The 24,037-nt window shown below is 45.4% G+C and overlaps 1 protein-coding gene and 1 pseudogene across 5 annotated transcripts in view; one reads left to right on the top strand and one right to left on the bottom strand.

Moving 5' to 3' along the window:
• Positions 1-24,037, bottom strand: part of Atf1 (activating transcription factor 1) — a 36,299-nt gene that overhangs the window by 2,046 nt on the left and 10,216 nt on the right. For 2 of the 5 annotated variants that reach the window (XM_029548137.1, XM_029548141.1), the window contains 4 exons: positions 21,630-21,769; positions 9,020-9,150; positions 3,936-4,115; positions 3,695-3,854 (listed from right to left, as the gene is read on the bottom strand). In XM_029548137.1, the coding sequence (XP_029403997.1) occupies positions 3,695-3,854; positions 3,936-4,115; positions 9,020-9,150; positions 21,630-21,769 (611 nt within the window). Of the gene's footprint in view, positions 1-3,694; positions 3,855-3,935; positions 4,116-9,019; positions 9,151-9,884; positions 10,023-21,629; positions 21,770-24,037 lie in introns of those variants that run through there. The other 3 variants (XM_029548138.1, XM_029548139.1, XM_029548140.1) reach the window with 3 other exon arrangements.
• LOC110335060 lies at positions 13,274-13,594 on the top strand (annotated as a pseudogene).

Genomic DNA, 24,037 nt, shown 5'->3' with positions numbered 1-24,037 from the left:
CAGCATCTTGAATGTGGCAATTATAGTCACATGCCACAAAGCCAGACCCCCATCAGTCCAGGCTGGTCATGAACATGCAATCTTCCTGCCACAGCCTTCCAGGTGTGAGGCAGCTGGTTGGTGGCTGGCTCACCAGAACCCTTTTTGTTTGTTTGCTGCTGTGTACCAGCACATGCAGTGCCCACGGAGGCCTGGAGTTTGTTTATCTCTGGAACTGGAGGTATAGATGGTGGTCAGTCACCAATATGTACTGGACCTTTGAAAGAGCAGTCAATGGTCTTAACCACTGAACCACCTCTCCAGCCTCCACTACCCCCAACTTTTAAGTGGCTTCCAGCAAACACGTATACATGCCTTTTTCGTATGTATTTTCTGCAGGGCTACTGACTGGACATGGTCATTTAAAACCAACTGGCTCAGAGCATCTCAGAATTGCATGAATGCAGAGCTTCACTATCCCTGACCCTTAATAACTTAGTCTAATGGCTCAGGTTAGGTGTTCCAAATGCATGCACAAAATCTGGCTAATTTGTTTACTGATCACCTCTAGTTTTCTTCCCTCTAGTGCTCCATTATAGATCTAGGCACACTGCACCTGCCTCTGTATCTACCACAGCTCTCTTTATATGAATTGAAAGCACTCCTCACGGTCAACAGATTCTGTCAGTACCGCCATGCTGATATGGGTAGTGGGAAGAGTGTCTAACATGTGGGGAGTCTGTGCTACCGTGTCACACTCAACACAGCAGCTATGACTCTGCTTAGGGAGCCTCACCGCTGGGAACACCGACAAGACACAGCTTTGTCTTCCTGGCAGATGTGGTCCAGGATGTAGTCTCAGGAACTGATCTCCAGATGCCTACTTGGGCCCTTGGTTGTGCTCAAGGATGTCGTCTTTTTATAATTTTTTAAGATCTCTCTGTTCACTATACATAGCAATCCCTTACCTATTTTTATATTTTAGTAATCCACTAATTTGACATCTGATATTTCTATGGCTTATACATTAACTTTCAAATTTTCTAAAAAGCGATAGCCAGAACTATACAGTAAGATCACCCCAAAATGTACCAAAACAAAACTCCAAACATTAATTTCACTGAATATTATCTTGTTTAGGAAATCCTTCCTGGGGCTGGAGAGATGGCTCAGAGGTTAAGAGCACTGGCTCTTCCAGAGGTCTTGAGTTCAATTCCCAGCAACCACAAGGTGGTTCACAACCATCTGTAATGGGAGCTGATGTTCTTGTTTGGTGTGTCTGAAGACAGCTATAGTGTATCATTCATACATACACACACGTGTGTGTATATATATATATATATATATATATATATATATATATATCTTTAAAAATATATATGTGTATATATCTTTAAAAAATCTTTCCCCATAGTCAAGGTTATAAAATTATGTGTTTTTACATTAAGGTTTTAAATTTCATCTTATACAGACAGAGACCTGCTGAATGTTGGACTGGGTTTGACAGAATTCAGCTGGACTGTAACTCACTATGTGAACCAACCTGGCTTCAAACAGCACACTAGTTTAAAGCTTTTCTTTTTCTTGTTCTTCTGAGTGGGATTAGTTACAATCTTGTTGTGTAACTCAGGCTAGCCTCAAATAGCAATTTATGCTTCCACGCCCAAAGCTTGAGATCACGGCTGGTCTTCAGGGTACAAGGCAGATAACTACATCTATGGTTTGGATTTTGAAGCCGTGATCTTCCTGTTTAAATAAAGCCAGCTAACATCTAAATTTCCTCAAGAAATTTCAGAGGGCAAACTCTCCAGATCTTCTGTAGGTTAGACCTTGCTATTTGTCAGAGCTATGTCAAGCTTCCATCCAGGGGTATGTGAGACTGCAAGATGACTAGTAAACACTTGCAAGACATCATCCAGTAAGAAGACTAATTTTAAGCTACCTTTTATTTTTTTTTTTTAAAGCTTCAAGCGTAGTGGACTCATGAAATCAACCTGATGCAGTTCCCAGTATTGGCTGCTCCAGACGGTTCCTTTTTATTTCAGCATATCAAAAACTAGGTTAAGATAAGAATTTCAGCTGGGCAGGGTGGCACACCCTTTAATCCCAGTTCTAAGGAGGCAGAGGCAGGCGGATCTATGAGTTGGAATTCATTCCTAACCTCATCAGGTTTTTAGCTTCTTTCCTATAGGTTCATCCATTCATTTTAAAGGACTCCTTACATATTTCACCGACCTTTAAACACATTTGTAGCTGAGGTCATCTTGTTACAAAGTCTCATTCTAGTAACTCCCTCTCTGTTGCTCTATTTTATGGAGACCCAGGCTGGCTTCAACACACCTTCAACTTCTCACCTCCACCTCCTGCCTAGGTCAGCACCCTGGACTTATGTGGCACTGAGGATCAAACCAAGGGCTGCGTACACATGGGACAAGCACTCTTGTAATTTTTAAGTTTCTGGGGGTCCTCTACCCCAACAGTGTGCAGCTGGGTTGGTGGCACATACCTTAACTCCCAGTACTAGGGACGAAGAGGCAAGCAAATCTTTATGAGTTCAAGGACAGCTAGAGCTATACAGTGAGACCATGGTTCAAAATCCCAAAACCCCACAGGCGTGTGTTCCTAACTGCTAAAATCTCTCTCCAGCCCCTAATGCCATCTTTCGGTAAATTTTAAAACCCTGCAGACAAGTCATTTCATATGTTTAAGTAAATAAAACAGTTTCTTGAGATCACTTGAGACCCACTGGTGAAGAAGGTGTGAACCGACACATGGACTTACTGTCCTGGGCAACTGCTACTGGCCAGCACAGCATGTACAGAGCAACTACGGTGAAATGGAATGTCACTCCATGTGGCAAAGGTCAGCAAACAGCCGTAACACCCAGGGGAGCTGCTCCAGCTTAGACAAGCTCAGGTGCTGTCAGCTTTATGCATCACAGCATGTGTCTTGTCTTTCAGGGCACCCAGTGACTCACCACAGCTCGAATATGCTGGGCCCACACTCTGCAGGACTTGCTGTGCCATTGTTGTGCAAGTCACACAACACAATCTCTAGGGCAGGCCTGTATTGCTGCCACTGTGAACCCAACAAGACAATGCTGTTTCAATTTTTAAAATAATTCATTTATGTTTATGTATAAAGAGCTCTTACATAGGTATATATACCTTCATGAATATATACCATATGCATGCATTGTCCAGAGGGGCACATTAGATGTAAGATCCCCTACACATGCAGTTGCAGGCAGTTGTCAGCTGCCATGTGGGTGCTGGGAATTGAAATCTGGGTCCTCTGCAAGAACAGTCAATGCTGAAAAAAAACTACATCATAAGCCATTTTAATGCAAAGACTGAACAATGGTGTCACTGACCCACTGGGATGACTAATACCCACGTGCTTACTGGGATCAACAATACTCATACATTCCACTGGACATAACCCACCACACAGTAAACCAAAGCCGACGCAAACCTCCTCCTTCCTATTTATTTATTTATTTACTTATTTTTTTGAGGCAGGGTTTCTCTATGTAACCCTGGCTGTCCTGGAACTCACTCTGTAGACCAGGCTGGCCTCTAACTCAGAAATCCGCCTGCCTCTGCCTCCCGAGTGCTGGGATTAAAGGCGTGCGCCACCACTTCTGACCCTTCCTATCTATCAGGTGGTGTGTGACTGGAGTATTCCCTACTGTGGACTGTGCTCTCCTACTCACCTGTTTTTCATCAGTCGTATTTCTCTTCTTAGTTGGGGGTCATCTGTCTTTGTTGTCTGGGATGTAAGAGTCACAGGAGAAGTCATCACCACAGTCTGTGGGAGTGATGTGGCAGACGGTGTGGTACGGATCTGGTAGGTCTGCATATCTCCTGATGCAGCTGTAGAGCCAAAAAAGTGAAGTTATTCATGAAGTGCCTCGAACGGCCTCGGGCCCACTTTAGATAATGAAGCACACTTACTCTGTACAACCACCTGGTTGCTTGGGACGAGTATCTGCTGTCCATCAGAGGTCTGTGCATACTGGAGGATCGTCCCCTGCTGAGCACTGCTTGAATTTGTCATGGTTAATGTCTGCAGTGCCTGCACTCCATCCGTGCTTGGACTGGCCAACTGTAAGGCTCCGTTTGGGGCAATGGCAACTTTAACCAAAGAAAGGAAGTAGTTATAAGGCTATGTAATTCACTAATTCAAAGAAGGACATAAAACAAACAACAAAACATTTAAAAATAGGTTTGAATGCAGGCTAAATTACTGACTGGGTAAACTAGAAAAACAAACAAACAAAAACTGGAATAAAATAGCAATGTCTTTACAAAATTTTATAGTTTAGACATACTACCCGAGATTTAGTCTCAAGCTATATACTATATAATAAATCATAAAAAGTACACATTTTGGAATCTATGGGGACTTTATATTAATTGCTGATGTTGCCACAGAAATCCTGGGCAATAATGAAATATCTAATGTCTCAGGATTTTTTTGGGTATACAGTATCGCATGTAGCTAAGCCGGGCGTGGTGGCACATGCCTTTAATCCCAGCACTCGGGAGGCAGAGGCAGGCGGATTTCTGAGTTCAAGGCCAGCCTGGTCTACAAAGTGAGTTCCAGGACATCCAGGGCTATACAGAGAAACTGTGTCTCGAAAAATGGAAGACACTCTATACAACCAATAAACATTTTACTTTTTATCTGAACCTGGGCATGGTGACACACCTGTAATCCCAGCACTTAGGAGGCACAGAGAATAGGATCATGACAAGACCACCATAAGCTAGCACAGGAATTTAAAAAAAAAATAGAAGAATTTAATACTGTGTTTTAGCAGGGCAGTGATAATCCCAGCACTTAGGAGGCAAAGGCAGGTGATCTCTGAGTTCAAGGCCAGCCTGGCCTACGAAGTTCCAGAACAACTAGGGGTGCACAGAGAAACTGTTTTGAAAAAAATCAAAACCAAACAAAAAGATGTATTCATTTACTACCTAGTAAAAATAAAGTCATCAGAAAGCCACTTATGGACCACAACACAGTACCAGACGTCAGACACTTACACCTGTTTGTGCTCTCTTAAATAACACACACACCTGAGAGGTAGGACCAAATGGACAATCTGTAAAATCTCCATCAGAAGTCAATGTCTCATGTCTGTGCCTTTTTTCATCAACACCGTGTTTCCTCTTTCATACCCTGGCTACCACGAAGCCAAAACAAAGCTGTATATGTACTGGAGGGATTATCACTGAGAATGGCTTTTCCCAGGAGCTCAACTCTACCCCATGTATAAACTTACACATACCTTAATACCCTGCAGAGAGAATATCTTGTGTGTTGTATGGATGCATCACCTTTCAATTAAAAGAAAAACTGGCCTATAGGAAAGGGTAGAATAGAAGGTGAGAGACATCCATGAGGCAGAAAGAATTCTGGGATAGAGCCAGGAAATTAGCTTGGGAAAATGTGACAAGACAGTCATGGTACCTGAGCCAGGTAACCAGCCATGTGGCAGAATGTAGATTTGAGTGAGTTATAATACGTTATGATCTAGTCAGAAAAGAGCCTAGTGAGTCTGAGTCTTATTTCTGGGAGCATGGGTGTGGGAGGGAGAACCACAACCAAACCTCTCCAGTACTGACTTCAGAACACCCAATATTTTAGCAGGTTTCTTTTGAAATTATGTGTGATACAGATATTTTTCTCTCTCAAAAATATATAAAGCAGAAAGTCTCATTCCTGTCCTAACTTACTTACTGCAGGATAGAGGTGACTACTCTCTGTACCTTCAAGTTCCCACTGTCTCTGGTGCAGTCCCTTCCTAGGCTTCTCACAGGACTGACAGTAACATATAGCCACCACGTGTATCGAACTGACAGTACTATATACCCAATATGTGTATGGAATACTCATAGCTGCCAGTGAGTGTGCTTGGATATTAGATATAAGCAGCAATGTACTATTTTCTTTTTGTAACTGGCCTTCTTCTAGGTGATCATGTGTACTGATCCAGTCCCACTTGTTCTAAAGCCGCACTGTTCAATACAGCAGCCACAGCCTCATGCAGCTACCGCTTTACAAAGCTGAAGTAAAAACTCAGTTTTGTCTCCTCACCAGAACCATGTTACCCCCTCGGCAGTGGCCCCAGCTTGATGGCTCCGGTCCTGAACCCCGCAAACACTGCTGTCCCCCTACAGGTCCTCCCGGGCTCTGGTTCTAAACACTGTCTGTGTGGTACTTATCTCCACTTACTGCTTGACATCTGCCTCAGTGTCTCAGTAGGTTTTTCCTTTCCTGTTGCCATTAATCATCTGTGTGTTGGGTGGTGAAGCCTGTGTGTGAAGAGGAAGCGCATTCAGCTTTAGGCAAGCCAGCATCAACCTCCAGTCACCTCTGCAAACACTGTTCCCTGTTTCTTACATGCTCAGGGAGTTATCCCATGGCTGGAGAAATGGCTCGCTGGCTGCTCGATGCACAGTCAGGAGCAAGAGCATCCAAGGGCCTAGTGCTCAGGTGTCCTATGCACACCTGTAGCTTTAATTCTGAGGTGCTGTGGAGACAGGATTTCGGGGCTTGCGGCCTGGGTTGGGTCTAGGGAGAGAGCCTGGAGCAGAAAAGAGTAGGGATGGAAAGTGGAGTAACCTGACTCCTCCTTCTGGCATCCATGTGTGCACACACCCACATACACATGTACACACAGAAAGGCAGAGTTGTCTCACTTAAAGAGGACTAAGGATGTTAGCCATGTGACTGACTGTATGAGGAAAAGCCAGACCAAGGATAACAACTTCAAAGATCCTGAAAATGAAAACAAGCTTTATGGGATGGAAGGACAGCAAGAAAGCCCATGTGGCCAGACTGGAGGCTGGGACAAAAAACATAGGCCTTGGATATTACCCTTGGTGTAACAGAAAGCCACAGCAGGGACTGGAGCAAGAGTCTACTTGACACTAGTTCTTTTAGGTTCTGGTTTGGTTTGAAACAGGAACTTATTCCAGGTTGACCCTAGACCTGCTCCATAACCAATCCATAATCAATGCTGAGCCTGAGCTGCTCAATCTCCTGCTTCCCTCCCCCCCAACCCTGTTCTGAGATTATAGGTGCGGGTCACCATTCCCATTTAGTTGTCACTTTAATCAGTAGCTTTAGCTACAGCAGAGAAAAGAAATGAAGGTATTAACAGCAGCCAGCTTTCAGGATGGACCCAAGGCGGTCACTTGGGAAGCTGTGTGGCTCAGTGCTCAATGGTTAGAGAGCTGAAAGGTGGTCAGGTGGGGCAGTCATTTCATGAAAGGTGCCAATCTGACTTCCTTGAGTTTTCTCACCTTTTTCTTACCAAGGTGCTAGAAACTGAACCTCAACCTTGTGTACAGAGCTCAGTGCTTTACCACCAAGCGTGGTGAGTGTTATACACATCTACTCAAACTCCCAAAGTGAACCTTACTGTAAGTATTTTAGAAGAACAGCCAGGAAAACTGGGGGGAAGTTCACAGGGCAGCACCCCCTAAGCTGTGCAGATAACTGTAAGCTGAAGCTACTTCCTCACTTCCACCAACATAAACTTAAGGGCAGCAACAGTTAAAAAAAAATGAAAATATAGGGAAATCTACATGATGAAAAACATTTAAGCCTTAACTCTAAGTCTAATATCATAAAAGATTGTTATATGTATTCTATTAAAATTTGTTCAACTTTAGTGTTTGAAAAATGTAAAAGTTGATCTAGGTGGCGGCAGCAGATGTGTGCCTTTAATCCCTGCACTAGGAAGGCAGAGAGAGGCAGGGAGACCTCTGAGTTCCTACGTTCATCACAAGCTGGGTCTACAGAGCTGGGTCTAAGTTAGCCAGGGTTATATAGAGAAATCTTGTCTAGAAAATGAATGAATGTGAAAGATTTAAAAAAAAAAAAGTTAGAAGCCACTGGGCGAGGCAGCACACACCTTTAAACTAATCTCAAGAGGGAAAGGGAGGCAGGCCTCTTGAGTTCCAGGCCAGCCAGAGCAACAGAGACACTATCTCAAAAACAATGGAAATTTAATTTCATTAAATGCCATTTTGATAAGTGAAAGGGCTCCATATCCTAAATGATTAGGCAAAAAAATACAGATGTTAGCACAAGTAACAATCTAGACTACTACTGACTGGCCAGGGATCTGCGCTCATCTGTAGCCGACACGTGCTTTCCCAAGGCCACACCGGACCAGTTCTACGACACTGTCCCCAGATGGGATTCACACCAGCAGCTCTCTGTGCTGATAGGCCAGCATTGCTCACGGTGCATGTTCCTACCACACCCAAAGTCTCTGTTCTTCTTCTTCCTTAACCTCAAACTGAACACTCAACTATCATGTTAAATAAGGGTTCATCTATGCATATGAGTGCTCTATTTGCATGCATGCCTATTCGACAGAAGAGGGCATCAGATCTTACTACAGATGGTTGTGAGCCACCATGTGGTTGCTGGGAACTGAACTCAGGTCCTCTGGAAGAGCAGTCAGAGCTGTTAACCACTGAGCCATCTCTCTAGCCTGTGTTTAATTCTTATTATAGAAGTAACCAAAATACTAATTTGCACCAGTATTAACATCATAGACTTTTGGGAAATACTATCTCTAGATCCAGATAAACATTTTGGCTCCATTACTTACAAGCAATGTGACATTAGGGACAGTATCTAACTTTGGGGGGCTGGAAGGAGACCACTGTGTTTTGAGGCACAGTCTCATTACATAGTGGCTTGGCTGGGACTCAATATGTATGTAGCATGGCTGGCCTTCAACGTATGAGCTTGATGCCTCCATATCCCAAGTGCTAGGATAACAGGCATATGCTACCACACCCAGAGGAAGCACTTACCCTTCTAAGTCTTTCACTCACTTCACCCAACACCCATCTCACAAAGTAGTTGGAAGAAATGAGATAATGCAGAAAAGCACTTTCCTACCCATACTAATAATCAACACCCTTAAAACATGGCAGTCTTTCTGTACACACTTTTTCCTATAAAAGTTAGTCTTGTGTGTCTATCATGTAGGAACAAATCCTATACATACTGTACTGTCCGCTGCTTGTTTGATAGATGGGGGTTGGAACAGACATAGACGTGACAGCAGAAATGCTGGGATTTTCTCCGTCCCCTTTTCTGCCCCGTGTATCTTCAGAAGAGAGGTCTTTCAAAATTTTCCTGTAATAAATACAACTGTGTTAACGCTGCTAATGACAATGCCTTCACAAAGGAAGCCATTAGGCACTCTCTCCCACACTCCCAACTGATCCTCCTACCCTGCCAACCTCACAGTGCTAGCATTACTGGAATGAACCACCACACCTGTCCAGGTTAAATGTGAAATAATCTAACCAAGTGTGGAGGTGCATGCCCTTGGTCTCAGTTTGGCAGGCTGAGGCAGGAGGATTACTTAGCCTGGACCACATAATAAAGGGCCCTGTCAAAAGAGAGACAAGTGATTAACCAAGGCAGAAAGAATCGAGCCCTAAATCAGCTTAGCAAGCTTTCTCACTGCAGCTGAATTCTCCCCAAGAGTGTGGTCTTTAAAGTCAGCGCACTGGGGAACCAGGTCCCAGAGTCACAAGAACGCTGAGTCATCACGATGCTGGTTTCCTAAGAGCTGTTGCTAAGAATGCTTTAAATCTCAGAAACTCCTTCCAGTATGAATCACCCTCAAGTGATCCCTGAGTCAGGAATTATAGCATTTAACCTAAGGCTGTTGGATGAGACAGATCCTAACGCATTTTTATAGTCATGGCTGCAGCCAGAAAAGCATTCACAACATGGAAGCAACTGTGCCAACTGTTGCTGAAGCATTCTGCTACTTGTTGACACTGCAAGGACCAGTCCACTGAGAGAAGTGTGAGTCAGGCAGGCTCATGGAGAAATGAAGAGAGGGTCTAACTTACAACTGTACTGTCCGCTGCTCATCTGATCGATGGGGATTGGAACAGACAGATGGCAGAAATGTACTAAACCAGTATTAGCCCAGATCTACTGACAAGGGCATGGAACCCTCTTGTCTAAGAGTAAGTCCCTTAGAGAATCCAGTGTTTGTCAAAAAAACAAAAACATAAAACAAAAAAAACTCAGCTGCCTGTAGAAACTCCAATAGGCGTTTCCTTTGTGATGTCTGCAGAACCACAGAGCCAATCTCTTTAGGCCCTCCATGGGTACAGTAGGCTAGATCAGTGCATCCCTCAACCTTCACTGTAGAAGCTGCTTATCACATGAGGTGGGGATTGGGGATTCTCAGAAACCCACAGCTTAGAGACGGTGTGCAGAGACTTGTAAGACTTAAGCACTCAGCCCTAAATGGGCCATCTTCATCAATCCCCTCTCCTCAAAGCTCAGAAACCCATGGAAGAGGGGGAGGAAGTAGAGTAACTCCATGAACTGTCTTCAGACACAGCAGGACCGATACTCACATGACCAAACTGGCATCAGTGTGCACAAGACCAGCACAATCCAAACCAGCAAAAATCTAACTCAGAAGGGGAAGTGGACAGACTCCCAACCGCAGCAATGTTGGGAAAGGGGGGCGGACCCACTATGCAACAACGCCACTCCTCCCTCCCCCCTCCCCACCCTCCCTCCTCCCCCTGCTCCTCCCCACTCCCTGTCCCATACAGGGTTTTCTGTGTAGCCCTGGCTGTCCTCAAACTTAGAGATGGCCTGCCTTTGTTTCCTAAGTACTGGGATTAAAGGCGTGCACACAACCTCCACTTAACTTACTTTTTTTGCTTATTTTTATAGAGAAAGAGAGACCACAAACACACATAAAATTGGGACATAGAGTTCCTAAGTATCTGTTGAATTTTTTAGAAGTACAATAATCAATTTGAGATAGAGACAGGCAGATCTGTGAAGTTCCATGCTAATCAGAGATACACAGTGAAACCCTGTTTCAAAAACCAAAAATAAGTAGCACAAGTATCTACAGAGCCCCACTAAGCTATAATAAATAACCTTGGGGTTAGGGAGTTCTCTTGCTTAGCACTTATAATATTCTTTTTTTTTTTTTTTTTATAAATTAATTAATTAATTAATTTATTTATTTATTATATGTAATTACACTGTAGCTGTCTTCAGACACTCCAGAAGAGGGAGTCAGATCTTGTTACGGATGGTTATGAGCCACCATGTGGTTGCTGGGATTTGAACTCTGGACCTTCGGAAGAGCAGTCAGGTGCTCTTACCCACTGAGCCATCTCACCAGCCCTATATTCTTTAGGCTCGCTACATTTTATATCAGTCACACACAGGGAGCACCTCTTGAGGGCGGGCCCTTGGTCAGCTGTAAAGTATTCTTCCTCAGCAGGAAAGATGGCTGTTCTCAAGTGTCTTTCACTCAGAAAGAACAAAGGGCCTTTCAACTTCCAATACTATAGCCACCATGGAAGGGAAGCCACACTTCTCAGAGATCAAGGCCAGGGTGGCTGGATGGCCCAGGCTGCCAAGCCTGACAACTGGGGTCTGAGCAGGTGCGCTCTGACAGCCACAGCAGGCCACGCCCCAGGGTGTCAGAGGGTTAAACACTCAGGATCCAGACATCGGAACATAGATGCTACGCGCTTCATGCCAGGGATCAATAGATGGACTTCAGATTAAATCCTTTCCTACACAGTGCTGTCACCGAAACTGTTGTGCGCTTTCCCCGTGTTATGTTCTCTTATTTCTTTCTCTTCTGTGGTACTGGGATTAAACCCAGGGCCTTGGTACATATAGATAAATGCTCTACGTTGACAAATGTTCCCAGTTCCCTATCTTGTTATCAAGCCACCAAATGAGTCATTGTTAGAGGTGTAAGAAGCCAACAGTAACAAGTAAACACTCATCATTTGGGGAAGTACAGGGACACCAAACCCCAGGTCTTGCACATGCTAGGCAAGTCTTAGTAATTAAATTAACCACTGGTATCCCAGTTAGGGTTTCACTGCTGTGAAGACACACATGACCCACGGCAACTCTTGTAAGAACAACATAAAATTGGGGTTGGCCTTACAGGTTCAGAAGTTTAATCCATTATCATTATGGCTCTAGAGGGGCTGAGTTCTACATCTTGTTCCAAAGGTAGCTGGAAGACTGACTTCCAGGAAGCTAAGAGGAAGGTCTCAAAGCCCATCCCCACAGTGACAGACTTCCTCCATCAAGGTCACACCTACACAAACAAGGCCACACATGTTAATAGTGTAGCTCCCTGGGCCAAGCATATTCAAACCACAACTGGGGTACATTCCTAAGTACAGAATTCTAGGCCAAAAGGTAGACTACTGTCTAATGGTACTGTTCAAAAACATCTATTGTTATCTTAACAGTCATTCCTTTCTAAATACCTTTTCTCTTTTGGAAGCTTTTTAAGATCTAATACTTATCTGGGCTGGGAGCACAGCTCGCTCAGCCACAGCCTGCTTAGCGCACAGGCCTGTGCACGGATGTAGCTCACACGCCTCCCGCCCTCTCCTTCCTTCTATTTTCCTTTGTGCTCATCCTGGGTGGTTTACTTGGATTCCCCGATTCCCCCGTTCTTCAATCACATCTAAACTGTTGTAAAGGACCTATTTTTCTAGGTTTGTTCATTTTCAAAGTCCTCCCAGTCTTCTGTTCGAGTAGTAGGGTCTCTTTGTGTCTTTCTTGATTTAAATCAGACATAGAGTTCCTGCTAATTTCATGATCTCGGTTCTTTAGGGTGCTTATATTACATCTTTTGCTGTCTGCTAATACATTATTTCTTTTAGCTTTTATAGTTTTCAGTTGAATTCTTTAGGGTTCCCCACACACAATTGTTGATTTGTTTTAAGGTGATATCCTCTGAAGCACCAAGTTAATTACATCAAGGTCCATTGTAAACTTGAGAAGCAGGGAATGAAGTAACTGGGAAAGGCCTCTAGGCAGAGCGCTAGGATACAGCCCCTTTGCTGCATGTGTACTATGAGGGTCTCATCCTACCACACGTTCCTGATGACCATAGACTTTACACAGGCACAAAACAAATGGAGCCAAACCAGTCAAATGGAACCAACTCAATCTTTCCTATTTAAAATGGCATTAAAGATGGCAGTTATTGCAGCCTAGGAATGGCCCAGTGGTTAAGACCACCTTTGCAGAGGACCTGCATTTGTTTTTTCAGTACCCTTGTTGGGCAACTCATAACCACCAGCTCCAGGGCATGTGATTCCTTCTTCCAACCTCTGTGGGCACTGTACTCATACACATACCCTAACACATATACATGATTAAAACTATAAAACACAAATTCCTTTTAAAGTTACACAAAGTTGGGCGGGGCCTGCGGGAGAAGATGGCGCCGACCGTAGTGCTGCGCTCGCTTTCGACCGTAGTGCTGCGCTCACTTTCGCGGCTGCTGGCCCCCGCCCGGCTGCGAGCTGCTCTTCAACACGGTCGAAGTTCTATGTCCGGGAACCAGTCAATGCCAAACCTAACTGGGTGACAGTTGGGCTGTCGGTGGGCGCCTCGGTTTTCATGTGGATTTATCTCACCCGAACACACAATGAAGATGTTTTAGAGTATAAAAGAAGAAATGGATTGGAATAAACTTTGGAAATAATACAGTCGGCTTCCTGTGATGATCACAGCCCTTCCTCTGGATTCACCCTCAGTTACAGATATGAGAAAAAGTTACATGTGAATGTGAATCACTCAACACATTTTGCATGGTTAAATTAAAGAAATAAAAATACTCACGCTCTTCAAAAAAAAAAATTACACAAAGTTAACACACCTGTCCACTGTTGATTCTATCAAAATTCCAAGTACCCAGTATTAGCACCAGGATACTCCTAACCATGTGACCCTTGACCTGCGTTGCCAGGACAACGACCTTATATCCCACAATCCACTTGGCTCAGTTCCGGCCCTCACTGGTGTGACATCATTCTGTATAAAATAGGAAGCCACCCCCTCCTCGCTCTCTTCTCTTTTCCTCCTTTCTTCTCTCCTCTTCTCTACCCTTCTACCCCCCCCATTCCCTCATAATAAACCTCTCTCACGTGGAACACCTTGGCCTGGTCTGCTGCTTGGTTTATCCGCTCAAAATATAAAATTGGTGCTGAAACCGGGAATGGATTAAGCAGAAAAGCCAGCAGCCACCAGTGCCCGGTGTGCCCGAGGGGCACCCCAGCGGACGCAGCGGCGGGTACCGAAAACGGCATCCACGGTAAGATTCCCACTGCCTTGTAGCCACATGATCTCTCAGCGCACAGCGGTAGCTTGGCTCCAGCAGCTCAGCTCGAAACTTCTGCTTCCCCTCTCTGAGCAGAACTCTTGGCGACCACACCTCCTGCTGGGTTTTAAAATCCAGTCAAAGGGGATCAACCACCATTAAGCCTTTGTCCCCATTCTCAGGTAGCCTGAGAAACTACTGGGGCTCAGGCAAAAGCCAGAGGGTGTGGGGGGAGGAGCGCGACTTACCGCCATTTCCACCATGTGACCCGCCGCTGTCCCGGGGCACAACCCACGTGCCTTATAGGCCGGATTGCTCCCATTTTACCAGTTTGCTAAAACTCATGCAGACACGGCACACTATTGGCAGGGCCTGTCGGCAGGGAGTAGCCTTCAGTTCATGGAACAGAGTCTGGCCAGCTCAGCCCAAGAACTAGGGGGCTAGACCCAGCTGACATAGCAGAGACCTGCCCATGATCTCGTTCTCTCAGAAGCTGCTCTTTCCGAACAGGCTCCCAGAACAGGCTCCCAGCGGGTCGGGCCCTCAGCAGGTTGGCTGAAATCCCTGGCCAGGGTGGAACACTTCCCACAGGAAGTCTGGGACTTACTGGGTAGCCACTAGAGGTCCTCGTGATGACTTGGGCACTCTAGCCTGGCTGATTTTCTTTTTGGTTTCTGAGTTGTTCTCTGTAAGAACACCAAGAACCTCCAGAGCATGGGCAACCACGTGTCCTCAGAAGGTTCACGCCTCCTTTGAAGGCATCAAAATTGATATTCCTTTGCAATAAGGTCTGGATCCAGTTGTTTTAAGGATCTTAATACATACTGCCGGCAAGCCGGTAAATGGGAAGAGATTACCTATGCAAAATCTTTCATCTATCTTTGTTCCAATCCTGCTATGTGTTCTTCCTGCTCTCCAACTCAACTCCTGTTAGCCATGAACCCTGCACAACTCCCACTGGATGATACTACGGTACTGGACCCAGTTTACGAACCACTTCCTTTCCAGCTGGCAAATTTTGAAAAACTTCAAGAGGTTATCCAAGATCAACAGGAAAATCCATCTCAGTTTTTAGAACGCCTAAAAGGGGTTTTATTGCAGTATACCAATGTGGACCCTGAGAACACAGAGGGTAAACAGCTCTTAATGACTTACTTCTTTTCCCAGAGCTACCCCGACATAAAAGCTAAACTTAAAAAATTGGAGAAGGGACTCCTGATTCCACAGGCAGAAGTCCTGACGCTGGCCTTCAAAGTGTACCATGGGAGAGATGAGAGGGTTCACAAGCAGAAGTATAATATGCTGGCAAAGGCTGTCCAACCAGCCCTAGCTGACACCCCGAGGTCATGGTCCTCTACCCAGAGGACACTGGGCACCTGTTACAGGTTTGGTCAACAAGGTCATTGGGCAAAAGCCTGCCCTAATCCTTGAAAGCCGAGGGGGCCATGCCCTAGGTGCCATCAAGAGGGACATTGGGCTGTTGATTGCCCCCATGTTACGCAAAACAGGGCATCACTCCCAGATAACCCTCCATCCGATCTCCTAGGTTTGGCTATGGTCGACTGACCAGGCCCAGGCTCCTCTGACCTGACCACTGCCATCACAAACAGAGAGCTTAGGGTAGACAGTGTGGTCTGTGGGCGGCCCATCTCTTTCCTCTTGGACACTGGAGCCACTTACTCGGTCCTAACGGAGTTTTGGGGACCCACATCTCCCTCTCGTTTTCCTATTGTCAGGGTAGGAGGACAACCTTANTTCCCATATCAGACCCCACCACTTAATTGCATTTTTAGGGGTGTACCTTTCACCCATTCCTTTTTGGTAGTGCCCACATGTCCTATCCCCTTATTGGGAAGAGATCTCCTATCTAGGCTGGGAGTCTCTTATCTCTTTTGCGCTCCACATTCGCCTGAACTCACCAGCGGTTCCTCTGCTCCTCCTTTTAGCCAGCCAACTTACTAACAATACCAAGTCATTCCCTTTACCAGCCTTACAGGTAGATCCCTGAGTCTGGGACATCCAGAACCTCTCTGTCACTAAACACCATTCGCCTGTTGTCATCCAATTGTTGGACCCTACCAGGTATATCACCCAGGTTCAATACCCTCTCTCTCTCCAGAGCCTCAGAGGGCTCAAGCCGATCATCTCTGACCTGTTGAGAAAGAAACTCCTTCGCCCTACCTCTTCTCCCTTAAACACCCCTATACTGACAGTAAAAAAACCCAATGGTGCCTATCGTTTATTCCAGGATCTCAGATGTATTAACTCTGCAGTGGTGCCTCTCCACCCGGTTGTGGCTAAACCCTACACACTTCTTTCTACTATCCTCTCAGGTACTTCACACTTCTCAGTTCTAGATCTTAAGGATGCATTTTTCTCTATTCCTCTTGATATCCAGTCACAAAACATATTTGCTTTTACCTGGACAGATCCTGATACCCACTTTTCTACCCAACTGACCTGGATTGTCTTACCTCAGGGATTCTGGGATAGCCCACGCCTATTTGGGCAGGCCTTGGCTTCTGACCTACTATCTCTGTCTCTTCCTAAATCTAAGATCATACATTACGTAGATGATGTCCTTCTCTGTAGCTCCTCTTTAGAAATCAGCCAGACTGACACCGTGGCTCTTCTGAATTTCCTCTCTAATCGTGGCTACAGGGTCTCACCCTCTAAAGTTCAATTGTCCACTCCTCGGGTTACCTATTTGGGACTAACAATCACCCCAACCCATAAGGCTATTACATTAGACAGAAAGAATCTGATTTAATCTCTAACTGTTCCCTTCCTTTTCTTTCTCACCCTCCATACGAGGCTGAGTCAGGCCCCACCCACGAACCTCTTTTAAAACCTGTTACCAAGCCCTTTCAAAGGCTCCTCCTTAGGGCCTGAGCCTTACATCTTCCTGATCTGACTCGTCCTTTTTCCCTCTATGTAACAGAAAAGAAGGGATTTGCCCTTGGAGCCTTGAGCTACCAAATAGGACCTTCTTTTGCACCTGTGGCATACCTATCAAAGGAACTAGACCTAACTACTATTCAGGGATGGGAACCCTGTATTCGCACTCTAGCAGCCGCTGAACTCCTTATTCGAGAGTCAACGAAATTAACCTTTGGATCACCTATAACTGTCTTCTCTTCTCATAACCTATCACAGCTCCTAACATATAAAGGATTACAGACTCTACCTCCCTTTAGAGTTCTCTCTCTCCAGGTAGCTCTAATAGAAGACCCCCCCACATTCACTTTCCAATCGAGCCTACCTATCAATATTTCTAACCTTCTTCCTAAACCAAATACCAATCACTCCCTATCTCACTCCTGCATTGAAACTCTAGAAGAACTATTACCTCATCCTTCACACATACAGGAGGGCCCATTGCCCCAAGCCACATATACTTGGTATACAGATGGCAGCTCCTTCCTACATGAAGGAGCCAGAAGAGCTGGCTAACCAGCAAGCCAAACTATAGCCCTCACCTGTGCTTTTCAACTGGCACAGGGACAATCCCTAAACATCTACACAGATTCAAAGTATGCTTTCCACATCCTCCTGTCCCATGCTGCTATCTGGAAGGAACGTACACTGCTTACCACAAAGGGAGGATCAGTAACTAACGCAAGCCAGATCATGGCTATCCTAAAGGCCTCCCACCTCCCTGCAGCTATTGGGATCATCCATTGCAGGTCCCACCAGACAGATGACTCTATTTTCTCCAAGGGAAACAATGGAGCTGACAAGGCTGCTAGAGTTGCAGCCCTCAGGGGCTTGGACTCATCTTATCTTCCCCAGGACATTCTTTTTTTTTTTTTTTTTTTTCCCAAGACATGGTTTCTCTGTATAGCCCTGGCTGTCCTGGAACTCACTCTGTAGACCAGGCTAGCCTCGAACTCAGAAATCCGCCTGCCTCTGCCTCCCGAGTGCTGGGATTAAAGGCATGCGCCACCACTCCCAGCTTTCCCAGGACATTCTTACACCACAGCCTACATCTCCACCCTCACCCTTTGACATCTGTCAAACTCTGTCATACCTTCACCAATTCTTTCATCCTAATAGCCAAGCACTATCTTTCTTTGTTAAAACTCACCTACAGCCCACTCCTGAAGACCCACGTTTCCTGAAATCTATCACTGCTTCTTGTAAAATCTGTCAGACCTCTAACCCCAACTCAAGGTATCCAGTCAGGCTAGAGGTTCCCTAGCCTGACTGGAACTGACTGGCAACTCGATTTCACCCACATGCCCACCGTCAGACATGTCAAACACCTCCTGGTCTCTTCTCAGGGTGGGTAGAAACATTTCCCACGACTAATAAAAGGGCTCAGTCTCTGATCTTCTCCGAGAAATCCCTCGATTTGGTGTCCTAGTCTCTCTCCAATCAGACAACGGACCAGAATTTACCTCCCAAGTTTCTCAGATCCTATCTAAGGCCCTAGACTGTGGGGAGCCGTCCTCACAATCTCCATGGCAAGACGGCGCTGGCATCCAGTGTTCTAACTGGTAAACAAGCGGTCTACGCATGTGCCGGGTAAATTTCTATCCCTTGCGCACTGCCTGTCCCGTGGCGTCATCTGGGCCGATAGTGAGCAGCCAACCAGGGAGCTACACGTCCTAGGCAGAGAACATTTCCTATATAAGGGAGAGGGTTTTTCACCTCGGGGTCTCCGCTTTTGAGTAGCTTATGCATTGCCTCTCAAGATGCATTAAAGCTTTACTGCAGAAGGATCCTGATGTGTCGCGTTGTTCTTGCTGGCGAGACGGTAGCACGGCGCACTAGACATCCCCTGGCACTTTCACATCCCTTACCACCCTCAATCTTCAGGCAAGGTAGAAAGAAGTAACCTGTCCTTAAAAACTACTCTTGTTAAACTGTCCCAGGAACTTCCTCTTGACTGGGTAAAGCTCCTGCCCCTGGCTCTTTTCAGACTGTGAGCTCTCCTCAAGCAACCTCTCCTCATTTCGTCTTTCGAACTCATGTACAGACGGACGTCTAGTCCTAACTCTTGGCTTCTCGCCCAAGCATTCTCCCCTTCCAGATCATTTGCTTACCCCATCACTTTCTCATCTCCATTCTCTCCTATGGAACTTTGCTGACCATCACCTACCTCGAACACACTCTGTTTCCTGCCCATTACCTGTTAATATTGGAGACCAAGTCCTTTTATCTCCTCCAGGTCATCAGCCCTCACCCCTTTCTCCTAAGAGATTTTCAAGGAATGACTGAAACCATGCTTACTATCCAAAAGCAGATCGATTCTTTGGCAGCCATGGTGCTTCAAAACCAGTGAGGACTAGACCTCCTGACAGCTATTAAGGTAGTCTTTGCCTGTTCCTACAAGAAGAATGCTGTTTCTATGTCAACCAATCCGAGACAGTGAAAAATAAAATCTAGGAACTATAGGCAGACATAAGGGATTTCAGTAACCATGAGACATCCGGTTCTGTTATCTTTGAAAACCCCATATGGAAGTGGATCCTTCCACTCATAACACCTTCCCTGGTATTATTATTTGCTCCTTGTCTTATTAATCTTGTCTCTACATTCCTTCAGCGACAAGTACAAAAAATTTCTAACCAAACTGTTAATCGGCTCCTGTTACAGGATTACCAGCTGCTGCCCACAGACAATTACCAAACGGATTCCAATGGTGAAGACCAGAAATACGCTGAAAAGTGACTATTCCCCTAAACAGGAGGAAGTAGCTTAAGAGACACAACACCCTTAATCCCTCTTCACCATTGGTTTCCCCTCTCTTTTTCTCCCCTTCTTTTATAATAACAAGAAGGGAGGAATGTTAGTACCAGGACACTCTAAGCCCTGGCCTAACTATGTGACCCTTGACCTGTGTTGCCAGGACAATGACCCTCAATCCCACAACTCACTTGGCTCAGTTCCCACCCTCACTGGCATGACGTCATTTTCTGTATAAATTAGGGGGAATCACCCCCTCCTCCCTCTTTCTCTCTCTCTCTTCTCTCCCCCTCTTTCTCTCTTTTTCCTCTTCTCTGCCCTTCTACCCACTTTGCCGCCCCTCTATCCCTACACAATAAACCTCTCCCATGTGGAACCACCTTGGCCTGGTCTGATGTTTGGTTTATCCGCTCAAAATATATATTGCTTGATATTAATTAATTCATAAAAATCTTTACACATGAACTACTTAACAAACTGCAACCAGGAATGACAGCAACCACCAACCAACAAGCCTCCACCTCTGGGGCCCTAGCATTCATATACCCTCTGAAAAGTTCCCAGAATTCCAAACATCACACAATTGAAGAAACTATCTGCAGCCAGCAAATCATAGGCAGCTGCTGTGGGCAATCTGCAGGAGCCCTACTTCCCACACCTGGGATCAAAACAAAAGCACATTCTTATTTCTGTATTTTTTTTTTTTTTTTTAAAGAAAACACACTTCTCACTACAGACTTCCTCTCCCTCCATCTGATGAACTAGAGTTCCTGGACCAGGCAGAGCTGCCCTCCTTCCTGCCCTCACCTTGGAGTGTGTGGTTCAGGTGAAACAGCTCTTCTGCACCAGCCTCTGCAGTCAGTGCTGCCTCCATTCACGCCTAGCAGTTCTTCCGAAGGTATTCTACAGAACCCTCTGACACCATCCAAAACCTTAGCACACTGTTCACACACATCCTGAGTCATCATTCTGAGTCTTCTTACCACACTCGGCTCCAGGATTGGTCAATTCTACCTTAAAACTGTCACAAGTTCACTCACTCCAAACACCCTTACTCCTATCCATAGGAAATCAATCGACTGTACTACTTACAGATCCCCACTCACTAAGTGGTAGTCACCCTACCTTACCCTACCAGGACGTGGCATCACAGAAAATAACACATGGCCATGTCTTTGAATAAAATGGAATGCTATGGGGCTCAAAAATACCTCAATGGCTACTGTTGCAGCAAACAACTCAGGTTCTCAACATGCGCGCGCGTGCGCGCGCGCACGCACGCGCGCACACACACACACACACACACACACACACACACACACACACGGCAGCAGCTCACAACCCCCTTTAACTCCAGATGTAGGGAATCTAAGACCTTCTTCTAGCCCCTGGAACACATACGATACACACAAACTCATATAAGCAAGCACACGTACATAATAAACAGGGGCTTCTAGTGCATACAGAAGGACACAAGGGCCTAGATAAAGGCTCAGACTTAGAGAGCACACAGCTAGTCTGATTCCCACACCCCGCAGTTCTGCATTTACATTCCTATACCAGCAGGGCATGGTGACTCAGGCTTTTAATTCCAGCACTCAGGGAAGAGAGGCAGGCAGACCTCTGTGAGTTCTAGGACAACAGGGGTTTCACAGAAAGACCATGTCTCAACAACATTAAAACTAAAGTCTAAACTCTTCAGCTTAATCTGGTTGCAACCTCTCTAATGACTGCTTTACATTTTCTCAGAACTCTGTGAACACACTGATAACAAAGTACTGACCTGTAGGAGGGGCGGCGGGCCAGGACCCCGTGAGCTTCCTGTGAGGAGCCTATGCGGGCCAGGACCCCGTGAGCTCCCTGTGAGGAGCCTATGCTGTCAGACGAGTCCTGAGACTCCTCACTTTCTGATAACGATGACACCTAAAAATCAGAACTCAATTTAATACACCGAAGAATCCAGTTTTCACTTTTAAAGGAATTATCTGTCTTCTGTCACCTGCTCTCTTGTATGTTACTTCTGAGGTTCAAAATGAAAAGGGAGCATCTAAAGAGACATTTACAAACAAACAAACAAACCAGGTGTGCTGGCACACCGTTAATCCCAGCACCGTGGACAAAGAGGCAGGCAGATCGCAGTTTGAATCCATCCTGGTCTACAAAGTCAATTCCAGGGCAGAAAAACCCTATCTCAAAAAACCAAAAAGCATATACAATACAGCAGGCCAGAGCAAACAATAAAGCTTATATGTCAAGTAAAATGGTTTTTCTGAGAGGCTGGAGAGATGGATTAGCAGTTAAGAGCACTGGCTACTCTTCTAAAGGTTCAGAGTTCAATTCTCAACAACCACTTGGTAGCTCACAACCATTTGTATGTAATGGGATCCCTCTCTGGCCTGCAGATGATGTAGACATAAAATACATAAAAGTAAACCTTTCAATGATATTATTCTACTAATTAGAAGAGAAAAAGACAGTTCTGATTTCGGCACCGTATTTACATAGGCTGAGTCTGAAAAGTCTATTAGATACCTACTGCCAAATACATAAGCCTAGAGAAAAGCTCTGTGCTACATGGATGTAGCACTTGGAAGGCAGGAGATGGAGACGGCTGAGAAATTATGGGACCAGAGCTCCATCCCTCCTAGCAGCCACACTGTGCAGCTTCAGGGGGATCTGATGCCGCTGGCTTCCCTAGGCACTTGCATACACATGTGGGTACTCACAAACTACATTTAATTTAAAATAGTAAAACTACATAGGCGAAGGCAAAGCCCTCTGGAGGCCTTAAAGCCATGAATACTTTCACATTAATATACTGGTGAGATGAGATCAGGAGACAAGCTAACTCAGGAAAGTGGTGAAGGTGGTGGTAGTGGGAGGGGCAAACCACTGTATCAGAGGCTGCTACAAGGATAGAAGTTAGAGAGAAGTTAGAAGACAGAAGTTAGAAGGTGGAGGTGACAAGTAGGGGTCAGCACAAACATACGAATTTAAGATTAGGAGTTGGACTGGAGAGATGGCTCAGCAATTAAGAGCACTGACTGCTCTTCCAGAGGTCCTGAGTTCAATTCCCAGCAACCATATGGTGGCTCACAACCATCTGTAGTGAGATCCGATGGCCTCTTCTGGGTGTCTGTAAGTCAGGTGTCATAATTCAGTTTTAGGGAAATGTTAGGTACTTTAGATCATTTTAAGAGTTAAAAATAGGGAATAGAGAAATGGTTCAGCATAAACTGTCTGCCCACATACAATGTCTTCTAATTGCACTGTAGTGGATCAGGAATTCTACAATGCACCTTTTCCACTTGCTCGCTTGGCCTGCAGCCTAACTTCTAGTTCCTCGATGTGACACTACAGCAGTAGAGTATAAGCTCCCTAATTCTCAGGGTGACCTCTCTGAAGTTGTCTGCACGCAGGAGTAACTTACAGAAGATCGAGCTTGGCTCAGGTTCGACAGGTTAGAAAGTTAAGACCCCCAGAGCTAATCACAAACACACACAGGTTAAAAAGTTACATATACACGTTTCACTGCATGGCACTGATACCTGCTTAAAAATTGTTTGAAAAGGAAACCTTTAAAACAAAGTTTCAAAGAACATACTGGGGGTTAGTGGGAAAGGAGAGATGCAGAATAAAAGCATCTTGTTTTCAGTCATGGAGAGAGCATGTGAAGACTACGACAGGCCAAGGCAGAGCCAAGGAGACAGACTTGACTCCGAGTTTTGAACAATCAATGACAACTCTTGTTCTAGACTCTTTCTAAGCCTATCTGTATAGTGAGCAGCTTCGAGAAATACAGTTATCTCCCTGGAACTAAACAATTACCAACAGTTGTTTTTAAAGCTTAATGGGCAGTAAACAATAAAGCACTAGAATGAGAAGCAGAAGAATAAGCAGCAGAATCAGACCCAGAAGGGAGACTGCCACCACCAGACACCGATTACCAAACACTTCACACTTGATGTAGAGGAGAGCTGATGCCGGAAAGGACTTCCTAAGAGATGCTAAACCATGCGGAGTAGAACTGAGCCAAGTGGCGCACTGCCTCCAAAATACCACAAAGATGAGCAGTAAGTATGCTAACCAAGCCCAAAGAGATGCAGAGTCTATGATCTAGGGTGTACATATTTGTTCATCAGGACTGACCAAGCATTAGGCCCATCCCAAAGAACCTGCCTCTAATGGGCA

This window comes from Mus pahari, chromosome 17 (assembly GCF_900095145.1).
Source record: "Mus pahari chromosome 17, PAHARI_EIJ_v1.1, whole genome shotgun sequence".
NCBI lineage: Eukaryota > Metazoa > Chordata > Mammalia > Rodentia > Muridae > Mus > Mus pahari.
The sequence above is the reverse complement of the archived record's forward strand: the minus strand, read 5'-3'. Positions and strand labels throughout refer to the sequence as shown.